A 20,108-nucleotide genomic window follows, 5' to 3' on the forward strand; every position below is an offset into this window, starting at 1 on the left:
CATTCCGGATTAAATTTTACTTACATCTTCAGTAAATTTTTTTATATATATATTTTTTATTTTTATCTTTATTATCTTTCTTGAGTGATGAAAATCTTTTCATCTCAGAAAAGCCGCTAGGCCTGCGTAAAGTAGTTTATAAGTTATATATATTATGCGTTGAATAAAACAGTTCTCTATTTTTCATATTCCATTCCGCCGGGAACTAAACGATATTTATCACTGCTAAACTAACAACTAAGCTTACACATTAAAGAAGAGGAGAAGGAAGAAAAAAAATTAACCAGATCGGCGGGGCTTTGCATATATTAACGGAGCCATCTGTCAGCGACAGAACTATATAACTATATATATGTATATATAGTTCTGTATATATAGGCCTATATATATATATATATAAAGGTTTAGCAATGTCAATTTATAAATCGCAGGTTTTGAAGTTTAAAAAAAAGGGATGATGCGTCTGTATACGTGTTAACTTCCTAACCAAACGCATATGTCACGCCAGGCACGCACCACAAAAGTTGCTGTTTGGAAAAGCATGGACGTTTATTTTACGGATTTTGTGGCCTACACGAGGTACCTACTTAACGCGCGTGATGCGATTACGTTACCCGTTACGTCAAAATGCCATAAAACAAGTGAATAACGTCAAAAAATACCCCGAATCCTAAGCGTAAAAGCACTACGCGCTCGGTTCTGGCTGCGTATTAATTAAGTGAAAACGAACCGACGTCACCGCTCGCTTTAATTAGTTTATCAGAAATTTAAAGTCTGGACAAAAATACAACCCGCGACGGAGAGCAATTATTAAATTTTAGGAGTTAATAAAGCGGTACGGTAGTATTAGATTACCCTTACCATGCCACAATTAGTAGAAAAGTATGCAGAAAACTACGTTTTTGGCATTTCTCTTTCTATCATGCGCCCGAAAATACTTATTAATTTAAATTTTGCCAGCTCCATTTACGTTTTATGCACGCTTCGTTGCAACCTTACTTTTTAGAAAGTATGTTTAGTGTTGGATAGAGACATGGCGGGCGAAGATGTGACACTTGGCACCTCGATGACGTTGATCGAAGTGTATCGTCGAATCACATCTGCTGGCTTGTTTTTACTTCTTTGAAACGTTTCTTCTTCTTGGCTTAAACTAGCTCCTCCCATTAAAACCGGGTTTGAGGAATTTAATCCCAGTTGGGCCTTTGTTTATAAATCTAAAAAGCTACAATTCTCTTTGGTTCAATTATCAAAAGGCGTCATTCTGACGTCATTGTCGCTTAGTTACCGTCGTTTAGGATGTAGAGAACCTGTGGTGTGTGAATCGGGACCGCCAATAAGGTGGTGTTTTGGTAATTCCACTCTGGTTTCTCATCTTTGTAGGTGACACTTGGTCTGAAATGCCCTTTAAAAATTAAATAAAACAAAACAAAATTGCGCAAGTTGTTTACGACAGGAAGACATGTTTATTCTAGTTCTACCCTCAAATTTTAATTTATGGCTGGTAATTAACGAAATAATGCATTTCGTTCTAATTACTTATGCGTTTTACGATCGCGTTTCCTGTTTATGATGACATACGCCGTATTGAGGACGCCGCTTTTCTTTCGACTACGTGGCCATTCTTGTTTCCACTCCAGTAAACCTACGATTCTGTTTTAAACAGAAGTACACGTAACGTACACGACATTACGTGCATCGAGTGTAACTTATAACACGAGCGCCACGTGTTGGAAAAGTATGTATTTGTAGTAGATATTCACAATTTAATTCGTGGAAAGAAGCATTCATTTTTTTAATTATATAACATTGCAAAACATCGTTATAATCATCGTTACAAACGTCATCGCTATCTCTTCGCGTTTGCGTCGGTGATTGAGATAATCGCGGAAAGATTAACTCATTATTTATTTTTTTTTAAATATTTATCACACAAAAAATGGCGAAGTTACAATCAATATATTTAATATTCCCTATTACGTCGCGAGATATCGATCGCCATCGCAAACGCCAACTCCATCGCAAAGATAGTAAACATCGAGTTTCATTGGGACGATCATTATCGCACGGAATAAAGTCGCGACTGTATAACATATGCAATTTATCCTACTCATTTTCGCCCCATTACGTTACTTTGAAGCCATTATAGTAGTGTAATTGCTAGCAGTGACACTCTCTCAACACACCGACGTCTTTTAATTTTCCGGTTGTGTACGGAGGTGTTAAAAATACATTCAGGTGGCCTGAAGAGAGAGGACTTCGTAAATCGAATTACCCGTGAAAGAGTGCGTATTTTTGATTACCAGGCATTGGTTAGCCATGTCGAAACTAGATACACAGGAATCGTAAAACCGATACAAATTATAATTACGAAGAGGCACGATGCAACCAACTCTCACGAAAATTTACGCACAGCAATCATCAATGTAACCCACTCGAGTGATATTAAATTTCTTCTTTTTTTAAGTACTGCCATTCGTGACCGAATTATGACGTTTTTTAAATGTTAAAATCGACATCGGCGTGAATTTTTGACGAGATTTTTTAACGTTTTTTCTAGAGATTTAGACGTGATGTCGATTTCGTGATAGGCGCCATTTTAAATTAATTCGTTACGCGGAAACGAATGAAAGAAAAAAATAAAAAAAAAATTTTCGGTCACTCGTAAGATTTTCTTTCCGAATTTACATTCGATCCAATTATTTTCCAATGGTAGAATAATTAATTTAAAATTAAATTTTAGTTATGTAGACGCACAGATTTTTTTTTGGAAAGAGGAAGGAGGAAAAAACACGCAAAAGAATACATAAATATGTTTTTTTCTTTCTATCGCTTAAACTAAAATATATATCATTTACTTGTTTTTTTTTATATTAAAAATATTTTCGACACATTTGTAGCAGAAATAAACTGGCGTGCATTTTGGTTATTTTTTTAGATCGCAATATGTTACATTTCTCATCGTTATATCACACGATTCTAACCCGTATTACCCTTAACTAAATGTCATATATTTATATGTCATAACCGTCAGACTTAACATAGATCCTTAACTATATATAAACTTATATATCTTCTAAGATATGATCCTTAATGATTAACTTTTATTACGGGTTTTTGCCATTTATTCGTGTCTATAAAGGAAAAGAGGAAAGATTTTAATAAAAAATATTAAGTGCCATATAATTTATAGCCTTTTTTTTAAACCAGTTACTTAAAAAATCGCGTGAAAGTACTGGTTAATTCAGCTAATAAGCTTAACATGCTTCTGAAAAATGACATCCTTTTCATTTCTCAAATAAAAAAAAATACAATAATAATAAAAAAAATAACTTTCGTAATCTAAAGGAAGGTTTTTATCGTGGGTTTTATAGTGTATAAAGCTATTTAAGATAACCCCACCCCAAGATCCTTTATGGCACCGTCGTCCTCCACTCCATTTCTCTCCACTTTTGATGGATGTATCCATTAAAGGCTCCTCTGCGTGTGAAGTTTTCGAAAGGAAACATTAATTGCAGAATTTTGAATTTAATTTACAGACTTTGTGGCTTGAGTCCAGCTCGTCTGTTACTTTTCACCTCCTTTTATTTTTCTTTCTTTTTTGGTAAAGTTGTGAAAATATCAGAAATCGAAATTTGTGGAAGGAGCCAGAAATTGCTTTTAAAACTTATAAATACCTATAGATAAAGATGTTCACGATTTCTTACCAAGTTTTTTCCCTTCCATTCTGAAGATTCTAGGTTAAATCATTCTTTTCTTCAATCTTTCTTTGTTATTGCCTACTGTCTTTAACTCTTAAATATAAAATTCTTTTCCTTAGTCTTTGATATCCGAACTTTTTGCGCGCTTGAAACTTTTTCATCTAAGATTTTATTGAATAATTATATAGATTTGAAGCTTCTGAAACATTTGTGCGGAAGTTTCTTGTCTGTTTCACTCTGAAAAATCAATTTTAGGTTCTAAGATGGCATCTACAATAATTATACAGTACTGTATTAACGCAATGTGGACGTATTTCTCAAATTTTTGTTTGTAGTCTTCTTTATACTTGTATTATTTCATTAGAAGTTTATTTTAAACTGTGCAAATGAAACGTTCCGTGTTGAAAATGTAATTCTTGGAACCCAATTAAACTAAGCTCTACATTATTTTTCAAACGAGAGCATTTGCGATTTTAAAACTATTGTAATTAATAAGCAAATAGGGGTGTTGGCCCAACTGCATGCAACACGCAACTTTCTTATAAAAGTTTGTGACCAGGAAGTACGAACGGGTATCAAATTATAAATGTGCGCCAAGGCGCGACGTGTGCAAACTCATTCGGAGTCAATCGAACCCAATTGCAATATTGGCAACTTTTGCTTCTACCGTGGCAACCGACTCGTCTCATTTCTACAGATGGGGAGAGAATAGGCGAAAACAGCGTAAGATGGAAAAAATTTCACATATATTCACTGCATTACTTGGAAGAAAAATATTCTCGTGTAACACAGTTGTGGCACATAAAAGGAATTTTGAACCTCATGCCGGTTTGAATGATTGCGGAATGTCATCCCGCCTTCTTACCCTGCAGAATACGAAATTCCGGGAAGACGACCAGACAACTATGTTCCGTCTTCATTTGTCAATTTGACAGAATTTGGGATACAGGATGGCATATTAATGTCTTTCCTAGGGGCACGCTTTAGTGTCGAGTGACGATTAAAATTCGGAAATTCAATTTCTGCCCCGAAGCGCCCAAATGTCGAAACTGAGCGGATTCTTTTAAGCGAAAGGCCAAAACTTGTTACTTTTTTCTTTTCATTGTTCGATACGTATGTCGGTGAGAGAACAAACGTCTCTCTCTTTATCGATTCTTTATCGGAGTCAGGAAGCAATGGATTCTTCCGGACTACGATACGATTATGACTCGTGGTTCTTACATTCATTCAATGTTTTTACTGCCATGACAACCAGTTGCGATACCCAGACATCCCGAGTTTTGCTGTTTTTCTCCCTCTGTATAACGTTTTTTTTTTCCATATAAAATATCCATCGATCGTCCAGTAGATACGAAGAAAAGGAAACGTAGCATTTAATTTTATATATGATTATCTTAGATGTAATCGTATCATGGAGCGAAGTTTGTCATGTGCATTAGCGTCGTAAGGCTGCAATGATAATTTGTTGAAGCTGAGAGGTTTCTTTCGTTGACGCCGTTATCTCGCTAGTTATCGAGGTCGAGATAGGTCAGCAGAACAATTATATCCGACAAAATAGCCAGATGCCATCGTTATTTTTAGCAGGATAGGCTATAATATATCCGGGTTTCGGCTTTTTATCCCCCATTCAACTGTCAGAAAAGATAGGTTTCCCTTTCATAAGTTATCGATTTGTTAAGATAAACCCGAGCTCTCTAAAGAATGCCTTCGTAATTAACAGTTAGAATTTCTTACCTTTAAACAACTACATCAATTGTGAGTTTAATGCTTTGTTTAAGGTTGAAAGAGTCGCTGTCGCTTTCAATGGAAAAATCCTGTAACCGCTCGCTGAGTGTTTTCCGTTCTGCTTAGTTTCGCAGAATAAGCTTTAAGCGTGAAACATTTTAATGCTAACAGACTAATAAAATAGGCAATTAAACAACTCGTGAAATTTTGTCATTCCAAAATTCCTGATGTGGTTAGAAAGGTGAGAATAACTTTGACTTTCTCAAATGGGGCTCACTTGAATGGTTAGACATAGTTGACATATTTTTAAATAAAATTTTTAATTATATAATATATTATATACAGTATGTCTTAGATAATCAGAATATAAATTTGTTAATATTTAATTGATTTTGTTGACGTTTGACACCAGTTTCGTGTTAGTTTTGACATAGTTTTCATCATTATTTCGGATCAAATCCTTCAATAGGATTGGCAAACACGGATGAAGAATGAGGAACGACATCTCGACTAAACTGAGGATCAAGATCGAATCATATGATACTTGTTATCTGAGGAACTTTTATGAAAAGAATGCTTCTTTTTTAAGTGCCTAAATATTTTAAATTATGTTTTGTTCTGGAAATTAAGATATTTAATTTAATAATCTTAGCACCTCACTCAAATATATAAAGCTCTCTTTCTTATCTATTCATGAACTCTCACCATACCCCTCACACCACCTACAAGCAATAACGTGAATTATCGATTCGAGTATCTTCTTCCTGTTAATTTTTTTTCCAAAAAATTTAACCAATATTTTTATTTTAAAAATTTGTCTAATTAGCGCACGTCTACGTGACAATAAAAACACGAAAATTTCATGTAAACTTAAATCTCTTTCAATTTTTACTGATTATTTTGATGCGTTTTTTACGGCTCAATCTGGCTCGTCGAAAATATTTATTTTCGTTACTTCTTCCCCCCGCTTAAAAAAATAATCCGAAAAGAGAAAACCCGTACTGCACGCGACTCACGATGTTTCATAGCCGGCTAGTCACGAAATCCGTGACGTCAGCGAGTGTCAAAATTCCCTATCGGACACGTGTTATTGCTTGAATTTAGATTATTACTTCTTCCCTAATCCAATCATCTCGCTTAATTGGAGATGCGTATTTAGATTCACCCCCCACTCGTGTCTGCTTAAGTGGAATAGTTTCGTCCTCTCCTCTACATGGCACCGCGGCTCCACTTCGTAAATCATAATAAATATAGGCCTATTCCCATTGCTGGAATTAAATAGATTTTCCCGTGTTTTGCTTCTTTATTCATTGTTTATCTCATTATTTATTCACTTAACTTCTTTTGGACTCGATTAGCGACGTTAATTAGAATTTTCATCGCATGGCATGGCTCCACGATAATCGATTTATCGCGATGGTGTTACTTTTTTTTTCAAACCGCTGAGTGTCTTTCTAACCCTTGTAAATCTACTGGATGCGTTGGTTCGCTTCCAACATTTTACTATATTTTTGTTTACGTGGCGGTGAAATTTAAAGATGGCCGCTTCGAAAATATTCATCACGAAACTATGAATAATTTAGAGTCGGGAGTATATCGACTGACGCTTCGGTAGTACTTTCGGTCGTTACAGAGTAAAAATGCTCCACTTTCGATTTTTAAATCCCTGTCATTATGCCCCGTTTTAGTAAAATTTTATCTCATTATCTTAGGGCGTATTTGTTTTCCTAACTCACCGGATAATAAGGACGTTTTCCACAATGTTTAATATGTAAGTGGCACTGCCAATAACTGCTCTTGACAAATGCTTAATTGGTAAATTAACGAATTTGTCCTCCGGCAGATTAGATAATAGAAAGAAACTAATAGAACGTATCTATTGCTATCTAACTATTCCAATTTGTTATTATGTCTGCCTTGCAATTTCCTCATAAATTCATTAACATCTGTTTAATGGCTCCGTCTGGATGAGGTCGGAGGTGCAGTACTCTATTCAGGAGCATTTTTTTTTTTGCTTTGGAAGGGAAACGTATATATAAAAGAAAAATCGGTTATAGGTCATTAGTGAATTGTTGACACACATCGACTTTAGTCGAAAAAAAACGGAGTAATTCCCATCGTTGTTGACTTAAGTTCATAGTTCTCACCGCTTCAAGACTGTCGTAACTGTCGTCTCTGTTTGCGTTTTTCGCTAGTTACTTCACGCTTATCTTTTAGTTTCGTTTCGAAATAAATGCATAAATAACAAAAGCGATTAAAGCCTCTTTAACTCGTTTCATTACCCCTGTTTAAGAGCTCATAACAGAAACGATGATGCGAAACCCTTCTTTAAATATAGATGATGTAACAAGTTGCAGGGTTCTCTTAATATTCAATAAAATAAAAGTAACTATAATATTGGAGAGAAACTAATTTTCTAGAATACATTCTTGGCATTGGCAGAAATAAATTTAGCTCGACTGTTCCCAAAGGTGATTTCCTGTAGATGCTTATAGGGAGTATGTTGGAGATATAGGCTTGTTCCTGTATGGAAGAAAGTATGATGGAAGCCGGGAGTGTCTAAGAATTGAGTATCTGTATATTTATTTCAGGCTAACGGTTAGTTAGAAGTTGTATAATGTATTTTATACGGAACCGGATGTTTATTTTTACTTCTTTTGATCGATTTCAAAGATTTATATCGTGCTTAGACGTTGTATCGGTTCGTTATATAATGAAGGCTTTTTGAAATATGCGTCTCGTTCCGATTTGAGTGTGTAATTTGTAAACACGAATTGTTTCACATAAACAAAAATTAAAGAAAAATAGGTTAAATTTATGGCGTTTGTACCTAGTAAATTATTTCTGAGGTAGTTTAGAGTAAGTTAATTTTAAAATTTTTATATTACTGCGCTTAATTTAGTCGGAATGACATTTTTTTTTATAACTGGAACGTAGTAAGAATCTTCAACTAAATAAGTACATGTCGAGTGCTGAAATCATTAATCATTACTTGTCACCTACACTTGCTTCGATTTTTATATAAAAATTATAAATATTTTGTTTCCGTTCTGTTAAAGTAGCGCGTGATAATGATTTTTTATTAATGAAAGAAGAAATTTTAACACTAGAGAAATCACGATTATCAGAGATATATATAGAAGAAAGTGTGAACCTAATATAATCTGATAGGGAAATTATTGTCTAAACCTGTTGACTGGTTTAAAAGACGAATAAAGTTAATATTCACGAAAAATGGGGAAAAGGGTGCGTGTTTGGCGAGTGTCAACGATAAATTGGTAAGAAGGAGGAATTAAAGGAAGCAGTTGTTCCGAGTAAAAAACTGTATAAGCAAGGCTGTAAGCCTATTGCGGTTGACAGCTGCGCGAAGGCTCTCTTTGTCTCTGTCCGTACTCCCCCTTGCCTGGGCGTTTCCTACTGGTTGGAGCAAAAGCGATCAATATTTGCGGGTGCGCCTTTCGTTTCTCTCCTGTCTCTTCTCTGTTTCTCACTCATACTGGACACACTGTGTGTGTCTCCCTTGCCGTACGATGGAAAGTGCGACAAATCGGCAGTCGTGGCGACGGTGGACTTATAATGTGTTAGTGGATCTGGGCAATCGGCGCCCGGTCCTTATAAAAGCTGTGATGCGTGCGTTAGCAACAGTCTGCCGTGTTGTATGGAGAAGTGTTGGTGCCATGTTGGTATAATCCGGCCTTGTATCGCTGGTCGATCCATCTCCGAAGTGGACTGCCTAGCAATGGCTACTTTCCGACGAGGGACGAACGAGTGAAGTTCCCATTTGTTTGTGGCTTATATGGTGTTACCGATTACGTGGGATGGACGGGGTACGTAATTTAAAACACTCCGTTTCACCTGATTACTATACTATGTTTAGTGCTCATGTAGAACAGGCCGTGGATGCTTTTATGGAAAGATTAGCCGGTAGGTTAGGCGAATTGGAAGTAGAACTTCGTTATGCTTGGAGAGCTGTGGATCTTCTCTCTCAGGAATACGTCAAAATGTGGGAAAAACTCGAAAGGCTAGAGATTTTATTATATGAACAGCAAGCAGTTATAACACAGCTTCTGACTGTGATTAAAAATGGTGGTGATGTTCCTGATTTAGATTTTTTGCATGGTGGGTCTGATTCTGTTGCCAGTGATCCCTCTGTGAAAGAAAGGTTGGATCTCAAGCATGTTGTTGATGTGGAATCCAGTGACTTGTCCGAATCCGAGTTGCTGGGCATTTCTGGATATAATTTGGAAGACGATGTGCGAGAAAATGATCCGTCTGCCAAATGGAATAAGAGGTGCCTATTATTTTCAAAATATTCTGATATGTCGAGTCGAGCGAGTCCAGATTGGGGTAGTTGTAGCTATGTTAATACGGATTTTCAAATTGATGGAGGAAGGGAGACTCCCAAAGAAGTTTTTACTGCATCGGATTACAAGATGTACCGAAATGGTTCTCCCTGCATCAGTGAGAAAGATCTTGAAGAACTGGATAGATTGTCGGCTAATTTACATAAAGTATCCACCACCTCGCCAAGTAGTGGGAGTATTCAGGATCTCTGCAGATCTCGTAACATTCATAGCTATCTTGGTAGTCCCTTTAAAAACAAGGAACCAATAGCTACGCAGAATAAAGATACCAATGTAGCTTTATCAGACACAATTTCTATTTCAAATACTTTAGACAGAAATAAAATACCTACATTTGATAATTATCCAAACATTTCTACATTTGATAGCAGTTTCAAAAGGGATATTGATGTACCTCATGATAGTACAAGCAGAAGAAAATTACCGTCTTTAAGTAATTTTACAAATACACAAATGACAGATATTCATTCTTCACAAATATCAGGAGAAAACAGATTAATTGGTATTCTACAATTATCACCAAGATTGAATAAAAGTAAAGAGACTACTAAGATTGATGAAACCAGTAAGCATCTTGATTTTTCTCCTCATCACAATAGTAATGTTGTGTACAGTGGTATTTCGGAAACAACACAGAATTCCTTAGTGAACAAATTTTCTTCTCCAGTGTCTTCACCTTGTATTTCTCATGTGATGCCAATAGAGGAATTACTTGTAAGTAGTACTACTGCTGATGGTAACTTTGAGATAACTCAACATACTCTTCATGGTGATTATGGTAAACTTCAAGGTTATCATACACCTTTAACACCTGTAAAAGAGCAAAGTCCACCTTCTGGAAACTCTGAAGAGTTGACAAGCCTTGGTGAAATTCAGTGGACAGAAGACAATCATAGAGAACCTGAAGGACTGCCGCCAGTTTCATCTTCTGAATCTTTGAGTCCAATTGTTAGTACAACAATAATTCAGGTAGAGGTGCATTCAGAAGCAAAAAGTAAGTTAAATGATTTATCCCAAATAATAAATAAAGCTTCTTATGATCTTGAAGATAAATTAGCATATGTTGCCTCTGACAATGCCCAATACACTGTTGATAAGACTTATGAAGACATTGCAGAGTTTGATTCTCATGTTGAGGTAGAGAACAGTTATTGTGTTGAAGAATATATATCTACATCAAGTGATGTTCAAAATATTGTTCCAATGGAACAAACTAAAGTAGATGATGAAGCATCATATGTTCAACTGCAACCTGAAGTGCAATGCCTTGACACCTATTTTAATTCTGTGCTACCTCCTCCTTCTCCACCTATGGTTACTTCAACTTCTGTTACTACTAGTCAGATATGGAAATATTCCGATGATAGTAGAATAGAAAGAAACGAATATGACAACACACCAAATACAAATTATGTTTCTGTTACAACGGCTAATGAAAGTGAAAAACATACTGAATCTTCCAACATATTCAGTGTTTTGTCCAATAAAATGACAAAAGGTTATCGTATGATGAGTATGCCTACACTTTTAAGGAGAGATTCAAAAGGTAATAAAACAAAAGCCAACAAAACTTCATCAAAAGATAGCAGTCATTCAGGAAGTACTTCTAGTTTGTTTAGTTTAGGATCTAGTCTTGAAAGTTTGAAATTAAGCCCTAAATTAAAATCTAGATCAAATAGTGTGAAAAGTGAAGGAGGTTTATCATTAACTGAAAAACAAGAAATCGAAGCCAAAAGATTATCAGTAGAAATACTTCCAACTCAGCAGAATTCATTTAGTGAACCCAGCAGTGAGTCAAAAATAAATTATTCGCCTAATATAGAACCTACCAACAGACAAGATTATGGATCATCTGATACACTTCAACAGCAGCCATTAGATAATACTGAAAGTGTCGATTATCCTCAGCAAGAAATATTTCAGAATCAAAATAATACAGAAAATGAAGGTTACTTAGAAAATGAAGTTGAATCACAGCCAATACCTGAACCACAAGAAAATCCTGAAGAATCAGGAGCTTTATTTCCTACAGTGGGCGAAGTGAGAAAACATTCATTTAGTGGTCGAGAAAATCTCGGAATTAGCCCTATGGCAGATTTACAAGATACTGCAAATGAGTCAAATGTATCATTTGATTTAAGCTTTCATTCTGTCAGTGATAGCAGACAAAGTTCTATAACACAGACAGAATATGAAAGTTTGGAATCTGCAGAAAGTGTTACACTTACTTGTGCCCAAACAGATAAAGACGGAGTTCCAGTGAAAGAACACAGAGATTCTGTTGGTTCCTCCACTAGTATGATAAGTGGTGAAGATAAAGAGTTAGAAGATAATGTAGTTCATATGTCTGATAATCAGTTCGCAACACCAGGAGATAGTAGTATGGACAAAAGTACTGTAGAAGAAAATGAAGATGCACAAATGAAAGAACTGAAAGAGCAGATGAGTCTTGAAACAAATCAATCTGAAACACAGGAAGAAGGTAATGCAATGGAAAAAAGTCCAGGTCAAAAAAATGTGAAGAGCAAATGGATGACTTTAGTGGTCTGTAAATCTTTGATTATTTATTAAAATTGAAATATATATATATATATTTTATATTTAGTTTCAATCTTACAATATTTTGAATGATTGTACTTAATTGAGAATCACCAACTGTTAAGATGATAAGCAGTTACTTTTTAATTTATGAAATAAGGTATACAATTTACTGAATTTGCAACTAATCAACTCTCATAAAACAGAAATATAGAGTAAATATTATTTAATTATCTATATATTTATAACTACATTAGTGTGTTAAAGAGAATTAGTTAGAGAATAAATTTATTAAAAGACTACCTAATTTTATATTATAATTATTTTTAGTTAAATTCTGGTATTAATTATCATACATTATTTTTATTTAAAGAAAGTATAGTTAAATAATTTTAATCTAGAAATGAATTATTGGTATAAAGTGACTTTATGGATATAATGTTTAGTACCGTAGAACATAATTATAGAAATAGTTATAGATTAGTTTATATAATAATTTAGTACATAGACTTTCCCTTTAAAAATGAATTAATAATTGCCTTTAGATATTTTTATGAAATTCAAAATAGGACAGCATTGAATAACTTTAAATGTGTGGTTTAATTGATAATTAATACTCGAAATATGTTAGCAGATTTGACTAAATTAATATGGTAATTATTTTAATTAAATTCAATTTAAAATTAAATTCATTCTTTTTAGAGATATATTCATTATTAATTACTGGGTTTTATCTTAAATTATTTTAATATATTTAATTAAAAATATACAAAATAAATAAAGATATAAAGGTTTTAAGAGATAATCCAATTAATTATAGATTAATTCTTTTTTCAAAATTGTGATAAAATTAAAAACATATTGTCCAAATTAGAGACAAAATTAAATAAGAGATTTTAATTGCTAAATTAGTTTTATAAACTATAGGTTAAATGGAAACAAACTAAATACAGTAGTTCTTTTCAATTATTTTCTGATGATTTTTCTTATATGGTAATAGGTTAGGCAAATAAAGGATTTTATAGAACTTTCAATGCTTTGTTCTGCAAATAGACACAATATGTTAGAAATAAGTGATGGATATTTTACTTTCAAATTAAACTTTAAAGTTTTTTTAAATGACTAGTAGTTTATCTTCTTTAAAAAGAAAATGAGTTAAAGTTTTATATATATATATTCAGGTAATGTAACATATTCATAAGATTTAAAAATTGTCTTAGATATTAACTATCAAATATAGATAATTTATATATTTTTCTTTTACATGAAAGATTAAAATAGAACATTTATTAATAGAGGGGAATGAAATCTAAACTGGATTGTTAACAAGTGAATTTGGCTATGAATCAACATTACTGGATATTTTTATAGTGTAATCTCTCAACATTTTTGGAATCTCCTATAAATATTAAATTAGAAAGTTTTTATAAATCAGCTGACTATCTTCGTATTTTTAAATATATCTTTCACTTTAGTTAGTCTTTTTTAAATTTAGTTGAAAAGTTAGCTTATTTATTTAAGTAATAAGGAAATTGTTGTTATATCTATAAATGACTATTTATTAATTTTATTAAATATGCCTTTGATTAAACAAGTGGAAAATTACATTTTAGAGAATTCTATTTTTCTCAAAAATTATTAAATATATAAAAGTTTAAAATAAATCAGCATTTCGATTTTAAATTATAAATTTGATTTTTTCAATATTGTAAAAATAAGTCATCTAAACTTTATAACTTATATTTTGGAAGCAATTTTTTGTTTATTTGGTGGAAATTTACTGTAACCTCAATTTTATAAAAAAAAAACAATTTTCCACACCTGCTATACACATGATTTAGAAGAGACCAAAAGTTTTATGACTACAGGTCATATTGCTTATATAAAAATGGTGTTTGTTATTTTCTACAAAAATTACATGCTTCATAATATCCACTTCAAGATTTGGCACATTTCATTCGTTATTAATCTCAATTTTATCAGGAGAACAATTTTTTTGTAGTTAGGTCAGAACATATTTCTTAGGTAGCATCACATGATCACAAATCATTAATGTATTGTTGAATTTTTATTTTATTTTCTATTTTTAATTCATTGTTATTCATAATTAATTTTCTGTTTATCATCATTAACTTGCTATCATTCTGTTTGGCAATATAAATTTATTTGTGTTCTTGACTACCAGCTATAAGTAATTTTGTTAACTGATGACGAATTTGATAATTAATGAGATGTTATGTTTGGTCTTCTGATTATTCAGTGTATGCTTTTTATCTTTAATAAAATTAATAATGATAAAGTTCTTTACCTTAATTTAATAAATTAATAAAGTAATCTTTATATATAAATAATGTTACATATTTAGTATTATTATAATTTAATACATGAGAAAAGTATATTATGTAAATTGAATGTTTTTAGAAATTAAAAAAAATGTATTTACTATAAGATCAAATTTTCTTAAAACAATTTAAGATTTTTTTATAAAAAAAAATATAAGAATATAATTGAGGAAAAAATTTATTCTGTCTTAGCTTTCAGATAAAACAATGGAAATTAATTATAAAAAAACAGGTTAAAATACATACTTTATATTGTATATAAAAAATTGTCGAATTAGGAAAAAAATTGGTATCATTATTCATGTAATAGCACATAATGTAAGTTAAAAATATCGTATATAATAATACAGAACACGTAAAGTAATAAATGAATTTGTTTAAATTATTATTGAATACAAATTATCAAATTGTTTAAATAAATTTGTTAAAATATTATAAAATTTAAAATGATTTTTTTGAAGAAATTGTTTTATATTTAAACATTTTTTAAAAATATATATTAATAATTATTATTTTGTTGTAATAATAGTTAATTATTCTTTAATATTTTAGGAGAAATTTAATATAAGTTATAGTTCTGATAGCTTTGATTTTTAATTATTAATAAATTAGTTTAACCTTCTGTTAAACAACTTGATTGTTTTCTATAAAATATTAATAGACAGTGTTTAATTTTCATTACATTCCTAAAATTGTTAACAAACAAATGGACAATAGATTCTATTTATTATATTTCAGATATTTCTTATTTTTCTATATATATAATAATGATATCATTAATAAAAGAACTATAACAAATTTTGGTCATAGGTGTCTTTAAAGGAGATTTTGATTAATATTAAAAAAATGAGTTTGTATTGGGAGTTAATTACGGTGTTGTTCTGCTAATTATGTGAATAAAATTATCATAATTAAGGATATTTTGAAATTGAGAGTTTATTATTATGATTTTCCTGAGTTTTGTGTTTTGTATTCTTCTTTAGTTTAAGTTAGCTTCTGGTGTTCCCATTTTTCAAGTCATTTTAAATTATCTGATATGATGTTATAGTACAATTTAAAGAATATTTAAGAAAAAGTTTATTAATGTTAATAAACTGTACCTAGTTCTGATAATTTTTTTTGTAAAAATAATTGTCTATTCCTTTTTTTTAAGCATAGCTTTATATGTGAATTTAAAAAAAGAAAATCTACTGTTGATTTAATATTATTAAAATTAAATGAAACTTTTTAAGATCTGATTTCTGTTTTATCATTTAATAATTGACTTATTAAGATTAGCCAAAGGAAGTTTTCTTACTGTTAGTGATAAGAAAATTGAGAAATCATTTTTTAAATTGAGTTTATCTTTCTTATAAATTAATTGTTTTATCAGTTTGTTCCAGTTTTCACGACTAACTTTGCATCTGTTATGAAACTGAACAATGATTATGTATTCAGAATTATATTATCTGATTATAAATTTAGGGAATCAGATAAGAAAAGTTTATCATATAAATTCAATTTTAAGTTTGATTTCTCTCTTGTTGTCTTGGAATTGTTTTGTTTTTTTAAAATATTTCTTATGCAATAAGAAAATTTATATTTGATTTTTCAATAATTATATAATTATATTCACTTTAAAATGTTATATCAACGATTCCCAACCTTCTTCGGGTGGCGACCCCTTTTTATAAAAGTCAAGTGACCCGCGACCACGATACAATTGAAAAAGGCATTTAATTAAAAAAAAACAACTAAATTAGTTTTTTTAGTATAATTTTATTTTAAATTATGTTTAATAATTAATTTAATGCAATGGTTGAAATTGCACGTTATTAACAAGCCTCAAAATTCGCGAATGAGTTTTTGTTAACGACAATCTCGTGTCATTCTCAACATTTAACTTATTCTTTTCAAACTCTCAACACATGTTTCAACCAACTGTGACAGAATAGCGTACCTAGATTACTCTTATTTTAATTTTTTAAAAAATATATGAAATTATTCAAACTTCAAAACACCATTAAAAATAAAAATTGCATTATAGCACTGTATAAGTTGGTGACCCAACAGAAAACCCGTCGCGACCCATAGGTTGGGAACCCATGTGTTATATGTTCTTATAATCAGTTTTCAAAGCTAAAAAATGAATTATAGCACATAATCAGTTTAATAGCACATAATCAGTTTAATAGCACATAATAAGTTTAATANTTCTGATAATTTTTTTTGTAAAAATAATTGTCTATTCCTTTTTTTTAAGCATAGCTTTATATGTGAATTTAAAAAAAGAAAATCTACTGTTGATTTAATATTATTAAAATTAAATGAAACTTTTTAAGATCTGATTTCTGTTTTATCATTTAATAATTGACTTATTAAGATTAGCCAAAGGAAGTTTTCTTACTGTTAGTGATAAGAAAATTGAGAAATCATTTTTTAAATTGAGTTTATCTTTCTTATAAATTAATTGTTTTATCAGTTTGTTCCAGTTTTCACGACTAACTTTGCATCTGTTATGAAACTGAACAATGATTATGTATTCAGAATTATATTATCTGATTATAAATTTAGGGAATCAGATAAGAAAAGTTTATCATATAAATTCAATTTTAAGTTTGATTTCTCTCTTGTTGTCTTGGAATTGTTTTGTTTTTTTAAAATATTTCTTATGCAATAAGAAAATTTATATTTGATTTTTCAATAATTATATAATTATATTCACTTTAAAATGTTATATCAACGATTCCCAACCTTCTTCGGGTGGCGACCCCTTTTTATAAAAGTCAAGTGACCCGCGACCACGATACAATTGAAAAAGGCATTTAATTAAAAAAAAACAACTAAATTAGTTTTTTTAGTATAATTTTATTTTAAATTATGTTTAATAATTAATTTAATGCAATGGTTGAAATTGCACGTTATTAACAAGCCTCAAAATTCGCGAATGAGTTTTTGTTAACGACAATCTCGTGTCATTCTCAACATTTAACTTATTCTTTTCAAACTCTCAACACATGTTTCAACCAACTGTGACAGAATAGCGTACCTAGATTACTCTTATTTTAATTTTTTAAAAAATATATGAAATTATTCAAACTTCAAAACACCATTAAAAATAAAAATTGCATTATAGCACTGTATAAGTTGGTGACCCAACAGAAAACCCGTCGCGACCCATAGGTTGGGAACCCATGTGTTATATGTTCTTATAATCAGTTTTCAAAGCTAAAAAATGAATTATAGCACATAATCAGTTTAATAGCACATAATCAGTTTAATAGCACATAATCAGTTTAATAGCACATAATCAGTTTAATAGCACATAATACACCGTGTATAATCAGTTTGCTGTAATTGTAAACTCTGCAGAGGGTATATAGATTTTTTACAGTTTTTTATTTGGATTTTAAAATTGATATTAGAAAGAAGAAAACAAGCAATTATAAAAATAAAGACATTTCTATCATTTGAAATTTAGAAAATTATTCACACCAGAATTTGTTTGTTCTTTACACTGATTATCCTATAATCTTGGTTAAATGAAAAATTATATAATTAATGTGTATGATATTTTTATGAAAAAAGCTCAAGCTATATGTCATGTACTACTGTGTACAGTACATCCTCCACTACAGCCAAGAAAATTAAAGGGTATAAATTAGGGGCAACCAAGGGGACGCCATAATAGGATCTCACTCCATCCTAAAACTTGCCTCGGGCTGGCACTGTGTGTGTGTGTGTGTCTGTATCTGTACAAAATGCAAGATAATATATGCAAAGAATATATCTTGCATTTTGAATAATATATATATATATATTATTATATAGAATAATATATATATTATTTCTTCCTTTCTCTTTTCCTCTCTTCTCTCTTGCTGATACTGAATTTTGATTATGTTTAGCAAGTTAATATCATAATAATAATAACTTGTGAGTTCTTTTTTATGTTTTGATTATTTTTTTTAAAGTGTTTTATAACATTATATTACTTTTAAAGCTTAAAGTTAAATTTTTATGAATTTGGTAACAGATATAACATGGATGCTGACAGACAATAAAATACTTACATCAATTAAGTTATCACAATTTATAAGTTAGTTTTCCAAAACATTATCTTTTATAGTTTTNGTATAATCAAAATCATAGTATATAAAATTTTATATTTTATTTACATTTATTACAAAGCAGGTCCTACTTGGACAACATTTAATTACCTCAATATGTCTACAGAAACATAAAAAATACAAAATTTCTTTTTAAAAGTTGACAACTCTTGTGTTAGAACTTTGGTTGGTAATTTGAAAAGTATCCTTTTTTAGCAGGCCAGATTTCAAATGAAGCAGATTCTTAAAAACATTTACAGAGGACTTTAAGCTTATCGTTTTAACTCCAGAATATATTCCTAAAATATTGGTACAGAGTTTTCTTACACTCTGTATAAGATTTTTTGAATAACTCAATCTGCTTGTTAACTTTATAATTTTCAACTAAAATCTGTTAACATTTGATATCTAAGAAGTTTTAGAATATAATTCAAGTTTTAATGAAATTTGTCATTACTTACATATATTTGTTTTTAATTCTGAAAAGTATATAATTGCATATTTTTTAAAAATCATACAACTCTAAAGCTCTTTGAACTAAAACTAATAATATATTAAAAAATAATGATTAATGTCAGTGTTTGAGAGTTTTTTTTTTTTCAGAAAATGCTTGAATTAATTAACACTAAATTTACATAGAAGTATTCAGTGATTTGGTACTACATTAATACTAACAACTAACTTAACAATGTCAAAATTTTGGCAACAACATTCTTTTTCTTTCTTTCTTTCAACTACTGGGACTTGGCAGTCCTTACAGATTTTCAAAGGTTTGTTTAGACTTGCTAAGAGGAAAAGATCCCCTTTCCTCTTAGCAGGCTCCTTTAGCCCTCCTTTTGTTTTTTGAACAAATAATGTGAATATCTCTTTATTAATAAAAAACAATTTTAAAAATTTTTTCTGTTAGAAAATAACATTAATTTTATAAGGGTAGGAACCATTATTGACACCAGAAAAAATTTTCAGTTTACCCTCTTCTCAATGGCCCTAACTGTTTATATCAGGGATGTCCAACCTTTTTGTTTCTCTGGGCCGCATTGGAAGAAGTCAAGGAGTTTTGGGCCACAAGTATATATTATATATACTCGTGGCCCAATATACAAGTATATTTAAGGATTAACATGTCTACATTATAATAATAAGTATTAAAACTTTATCACGAAAAAAGATATTTTAAAAAATTACTTCTACAGACACTTTCAATTTTTACTTAAAAATAGATAAATTCATTTATTATAAAAGAGACTAAAGAAAATTTATTTGAAAAACACAAATATTTGTTTTATTTGGGTCTCTAATTAATAAAAAGCGACGAAACACCATTTTAAAGTGCATTTTTATTCAATTAATATA

At 30.7% G+C, this 20,108-nt stretch overlaps 1 protein-coding gene across 1 annotated transcript in view; it reads left to right on the forward strand.

The window, feature by feature from the left end:
• The first annotated feature begins 415 nt into the window (after nt 1-415).
• The window catches only part of LOC111617411, a 131,317-nt gene continuing 111,624 nt past the window's right edge, over nt 416-20,108 (forward strand). The window contains exon 1 of the mRNA XM_023358709.1: nt 416-12,331. Coding sequence (XP_023214477.1) covers nt 9,242-12,331 — 3,090 coding nt within the window. The 5' untranslated portion in view covers nt 416-9,241. The remainder of the gene's footprint in view (nt 12,332-20,108) is intronic.

Source organism: Centruroides sculpturatus, unplaced genomic scaffold, assembly GCF_000671375.1.
Source record: "Centruroides sculpturatus isolate CEXI.00-Female unplaced genomic scaffold, Cexi_2.0 scaffold118, whole genome shotgun sequence".
Lineage (NCBI taxonomy): Eukaryota > Metazoa > Arthropoda > Arachnida > Scorpiones > Buthidae > Centruroides > Centruroides sculpturatus.